The 6,000-nt window shown below is 44.3% G+C and overlaps 1 protein-coding gene across 6 annotated transcripts in view; it reads left to right on the forward strand.

Moving 5' to 3' along the window:
- The window catches only part of NDNF (neuron derived neurotrophic factor), a 29,800-nt gene extending 24,094 nt beyond the window's left edge, over window positions 1–5,706 (forward strand). For 5 of the 6 annotated variants that reach the window (XM_075037203.1, XM_075037197.1, XM_075037211.1 and 2 more), the window contains 3 exons: window positions 754–954; window positions 1,997–2,121; window positions 3,050–5,706. In XM_075037203.1, the coding sequence (XP_074893304.1) occupies window positions 754–954; window positions 1,997–2,121; window positions 3,050–4,443 (1,720 nt within the window). In that variant the 3' untranslated portion in view covers window positions 4,444–5,706. Of the gene's footprint in view, window positions 1–367; window positions 955–1,996; window positions 2,122–3,049 lie in introns of those variants that run through there. The other variant, XM_075037180.1, reaches the window with a different exon arrangement.
- The last annotated feature ends 294 nt before the right edge of the window (window positions 5,707–6,000 follow it).

Raw genomic sequence — 6,000 nt, forward strand, 5'->3', positions numbered from 1 at the left:
TTATGAATTATTATGCCTAATTTGTAAGGGATTCTCTGCTTTTGTGTTTTGCAATTCCCATCAGGCTTGAGGATTAAGCCCTGCTGAATTGCATGCTAATACCAATGTGCTTTGAATATGTGTGGGTTTATATCACATGTTTTCCTAATTCACTATTTTTATAAAGAACAATTTCACTGGAAATACTTTTCGTAGGATAGTTGGAAGCCCAACCAGAATCTCCTAAGGAAAATGAAGTTGATGTACCCTCCATCTGCTCTGTGCTTACTCTAGCTCCCATGTCCAGTTCTGCTATGGCAAAACATCAAACTGTAGCTCTACCAAAGCATGTGGAAAGCTTTTGCTCTTCGTTAATGAGAAGGAGAGATACCAATTTGCAACCAGTGCATGGGCTTGCTTTCAATTACAGTTCAAGATGGAAAAATCTTATTTACATACTTTATCCAAGTGCTGTGACGATGCAAGCTTAGTCCTTACAATATGTCTTCCTACTGCTTGTATGGCAGTACAGCGAAGGTGCCTGCAAAACATAAAGTGCATGCGATGTTGTTATAGGTATGCCAGTGTTTCAGCAGTAAACCAGCCCACAAGAGCCAGCCCACAAGTTTGCAGCTAGCTGAGTCAGCGACCGCGGGTCATGAATAAACCGGTGCTTCTCCACAGTCTCGCCCACCAGTGTGGTACAAGCTGGCGGCAGCTCCTGCTGTGTGTGGTGCAGCCCTCCTCAGGTGGGACTCTCTGTCGTTGCTGTAGGATGCTCCTGCTGCGCTGCCCGCTGCTGCTGCTGCTGCTGCTGCTGCTGCTGCCGCTCAGCTCCAGGCCCCAGAAGTTACCTACCAGAGATGAGGAGCTCTTTCAAATGCAGATCCGGGACAAAGCATTTTTTCATGATTCATCAGTCATCCCAGATGGAGCCGAAATTAGCAGCTACCTCTTCCGAGACACCCCTAAAAGGTATTTTTGTCTGGCTCAAGTGAGGAAGTTGTACTTTGAAGATACTAGCTTTATTTGCTGGGTGTTTTGAAATAAAAATTGGATCCAAACCAGAAAAATACAAATGCCAGTGTTCTGTCTGGTGAAGTCAGTAACTATGGAGTTTCCATCCCAATCCGGCCTCCCTGGCTGAGCGTCTATCCAATTTATTTGATTTCTGGGATAAGCCCAGAGCTCCCGCAGACCACAGAAGTTCCCTGAAGTGGGGCCGCTAACCATGTCTGGAGGCAAAGGGAGCAGGAAGGAAATTAGAAACTACAGGCTTACCCCACCACACTTGTCTCTCTTCATTATTTTATATTGCGCTTTAAAGAAGCAGTGTAAGCTAGTCTGGTCTGAACTCCCCACTTCCCAACCTCGACCCTATGGGTCAGAAAATACTGAGTGAGGTTAGACTGGGAAAGAACCTGAGGCTCCAAACTGTTTAGGGAAGACCAGCATTGTCACCTTCCTCCTCATAGCATACACCTCCTCAGCCTTCATTGGTGAGAAACATTTTACAATAAATGATGTGTAGCGCCTGGGGGACTGCGGGAGGACAGCTGAATGTGCATGCAACTATATGTGCTTCTAGGGCCCTTACCTGTACATAGCATAAAATGTGTGTCCTGGTTTGAAGAGCATATCCCTAAATTCCAGGAAAGATCCCGTTTCCCTCATTTATGCCTTTGTGACCATTTACACTGTATATAGTTAGTGCAGGGGTAAAAAGTGAAGCTGATGGAGGGGAGAGCAGGAGGCCAGAAACCCTTCTGCTGTGTCTTGACAAGCAAAGTGTGAACTCAGCACTGCTGTGCTGGGCGGGGGGGGACATGACGACTCCCCCACCTCCTTAGCTCTTGCCCACTGGCCTTTCCATATTCCCTCTGCAGACGCTTGCCTGGAAGTAACGCTTTCGTCTTTCTTGCCCCACTAAGATCAACCTTGATCATGTCATGTCCATCCCTGCCGGTTGGCTGTCATCAGGATTTATTGACATACGGGTCTGTTAACCTTCCCCTAGGTATTTCTTTGTAGTTGAAGAGGACAACACTCCCTTAGCAGTGACGGTGACGCCATGTGATGCGCCTCTGGAGTGGAAACTGAGCGTGCAAGAGCTCCCAGAGGAAGCCAGTGGAGAAGGTTCAGGTAACAAACCATCAATGACTGCCCTTGCACCTCAGAGACCTCCTTTTCTCCTGGATTCGAAGCTGCCTCAAACCAGTCTCGGTGAGATGCCAAATCTCACAGCGGGCCCATTTTTATGATCTGCTGTTTGGATCTTCAGGCCCAGTCCTGCTGTTGTGCAGGAAACTGGCAGCAGGTAGCAACATGACAAGGAAAATGTCTGTAAAAAGTAAAAGTAAAAGCTGAGGTTATAGTTACAGAGTGCACGGGATGCTGCCACAACAAACTGTTTGCCCAGAGTAACTCGGTTTCACGGAGGCTTTGCTGTGAGCTGTGTACACAAGATAAGAACTGGAGAGACAGGGCTGGTGTTGCAGCAGGGCTGAGCTGGCCCCTTTGAGGGGACTGGTCTGTAGACACGGAGGTTATTTGGAAATAGCCATATAACAGCTACTCAAGAGAGAAGAGGTCTTTGGCTTCCAGAGCCTCTCACACAAATGCTAAAATGTCATACACACCACATTGTATGGCATACACACCTTTGGCCCCCACTGTATTTAGGCACAAAATTTTAGCGTGACTCAGAGGGCCAAAGCTCAGGGCACAAGTCCAGAAACAGGCAGCAGAGTCAGTTCCCCCTGGGGAACTGTACGGCATCTCCAAGTTGGGTGCTTGAAGTACTCTAGTGGAAGGTATTAGCTACCATTCACGAGACTCCATTAATACTGATCAGGTGCAATTTCTGTTGCATTTGGTTGTAACCTGAGTGCCAAACCAATTTCCCTCTCTGATTTGATGGAAGTATTGATTACATCTTCCTCAGAAGATAAAACCTTCCTTTTTCATCTCACTTTTGTATTTTATGTAGAAGTGTCTGTTTGTTAGAGTTTTATTTTCTCATATTTGCAGATTGTGTCTGTACAAATGTTTTTTTTCGCTTGTAATCTAGGTGAACCAGAACCTCTTGAGCAACAGAAACAGCAGATTACTAATGAGGAAGGCACAGAGCTGTTCTCTTACAAAGGCAATGATGTTGAGTACTTTGTGTCCTCTAGTTCCCCATCTGGTTTGTACCAACTAGATCTGCTGTCGACAGAGAAAGATACACATTTTAAAGTGTACGCAACCACTACTCCAGAGTCAGACCAACCTTATCCTGAATTACCTTATGATCCCAGAATCGATGTCACTTCTCTGGGACGTACAACAGTGACGCTGGCATGGAAACCAAGTCCCACCGCCTCCTTACTGAAACAGCCAATTCAGTATTGCATAGTCATCAATAAAGAACACAATTTCAAAAGCCTCTGTGCTGTTGAAGCCAAGCTCAGTTCTGATGATGCCTTCATGATGGCTCCAAAACCAGGTCTGGATTTCAGTCCATTTGACTTTGCCCATTTTGGCTTCGCCTCAGACAACAACTCTGGCAAAGAACGTGGTTTCCTAAAATCATCATCAAAGTTTGGGCGCCAGACGTCCTCAAAGCCAAGAGTTGACCTGCATAAAGTTTGTATCGGGAACAAGAACATCTTCACAGTGTCTGACCTGAAGCCCGATACGCAGTACTACTTTGACATGTTTGCAGTAAATACCAACACTAACATGAGCACCGCATACGTTGGCACCTTTGCCAGAACGAAGGAGGAGGCTAAACAGAAAACAGTCGAACTGAAGGATGGCAAAGTTACAGATGTATTCATCAAGAGAAAGGGAGCCAAATTTCTACGGTTTGCTCCTGTTTCATCTCACCAAAAAGTCACCTTCTCTGTTCATTCGTGCCTGGATGCTGTTCAGATCCAAGTTAGAAGAGATGGAAAACTTCTCTTGTCTCAAAACGTGGAGGGTGTGCGGCAGTTTCAGCTTCGGGGAAAAGCAAAAGCTAAGTATCTCATTAGGCTGAAAGGAAGCAAAAAAGGTGCTTCTATGCTGAAGATCCTGGCTACAACAAGGCCTAACAAGCAGTCGTTTCCTTCTCTTCCTGAAGATACGCGAATCAAAGCCTTTGACAAACTCCGCACTTGTTCTTCGGTCACGGTGGCGTGGCTGGGCACGCAGGAGAGAAACAAATTCTGCATCTACAAAAGGGAAGTCGATGACAATTACAATGAAGAGCAGAAGAAAAGAGAGCAGAACCAGTGCTTGGGTCCAGATACAAGGAAGAAATCGGAAAAGGTTCTCTGTAAATACTTCCACAGCCAGAACATCCAGAAAGCAGTGACCACAGAGACAATCAGAGGTCTGCAGCCTGGCAAGTCCTACCTGCTGGATGTTTACGTGATAGGGCACGGCGGGCACTCCGTGAAATATCAGAGCAAATTGGTGAAAACGAGGAAGTTCTGTTAGTGCCCCTGTACATAGAAATATATGGAACTCCGGTCTGAACATTATCCTACTTCCAAGTATACGGATTGACTACTTGCACAGCTGAGAAGTTGTGACCTGTATTTGTACTGTGTAGAAAAGATATCAACTTGTATATTTATGTTTACATAAGTAATTGTTTGGAGGAACTGAGGCTGGTGCTCTCTGGTAGCATCTGGCAACGGTATTATCGTGTGTCCAGTGACCCACATGTGATGCTCAGTAGATGTCCAAGGTAGCAGGAAACCTCGAAGGAACTGGCACTCCTTTGCTTCCGTATTGCATGAACTGCTAAATTATTTTATACTTAAAAGGCTGAGATACATCATTCGTCCACCTTGTTATTCACACACAAAACTCACAGATGTACACCCTTTCTCTCAGTGTAGATGGTAGGGTTTCTGTAAATTATTTTATAAAGTCTTGTTTTAAATGTTTATGTTTCTATGATTGTAAACTATTAAAATCTCTCCCCAACAAAATACAGATCTAAACTAAGTATTAACTGGGCTGCACATGAAGCAGTTTTATTGCTAATGTAAATTCTTACCTAGCTGATTTTCATGTTTAAATACTGTATGTATTTCATGTACAAAGTTGCCATAACATTATATTCCTGTACATAAAATTAAAAATATTAGATTATATATTGTTTCTTTTTTCTTGACATTTTAAGGGAGGAAACAGACTTGGGGACAGAGGAGGCATTCTGAAACTTGAACTAATTTCGTCTAGGATGTACCTCTCTCTTGTTGTTCATCTTTTGCGGCAAGGTGACTGAAGTCCAGTAGAATTACTGATGTTACTGAGTCAGTTAAAATCTGCAAGAGAGTGCAGGCCATTGAAGGAGGGGTATTTGTGGCGTAGTCTGGGTCTACAGTGATACAAGCACTAGAGGAGCAGGACAGCACAGAGGAGCTTCACTTGTCCTGGGTGAGAATGGATCCTGTTTCATCGTGGTTGCGAGTGCCGCCAGCGCTTTGCAAGGAGCTCGCAGTCTGAGCTAGAGAGACCATACAATTCAAACAAATAACACGCCAGAGAACCAGTTGTTATTTTTGTTATATTATCATTGAAAACATTTGCTTTCTAGATGCTGCTGGTTTTGACTGCAGTAATAATAAGCTGAGAGGATTATTTTTTTTCCATTGACAAGAACGGTAGTGCTAAGAAAAAAATGTGTACTTTCATTTAAATTGCAGTTATTTCCATTGTGTAGATTTCTTTTAAATATTAAATGTCTGGATCTCATCTTTTCTAAATTTTCTCATTTGTTTTTCCACGTCACCTTCATTGACTCAAAAACTTGTATAGAGCTGCTTAATGGAAAACACACTTCTGAGAAGCAACTAGACCAGCCCTATTTCAAGCAGCTAAGAGCAGGATACATACTGCCTCAGTCCCGATATGGTACGGGTCAGGGCCTCAGGACAGGTAACTGAGACCTTTTTTCATGGTCCCATCATATGCATCAGTCCGCAGCACTCGGGCAGTGGATGTCAGGGCTTATTCAAAGATAGTCTCTGTCTCTTCCTTAGG

The sequence above is a fragment of the Buteo buteo genome, chromosome 1 (assembly GCF_964188355.1).
Source record: "Buteo buteo chromosome 1, bButBut1.hap1.1, whole genome shotgun sequence".
NCBI lineage: Eukaryota > Metazoa > Chordata > Aves > Accipitriformes > Accipitridae > Buteo > Buteo buteo.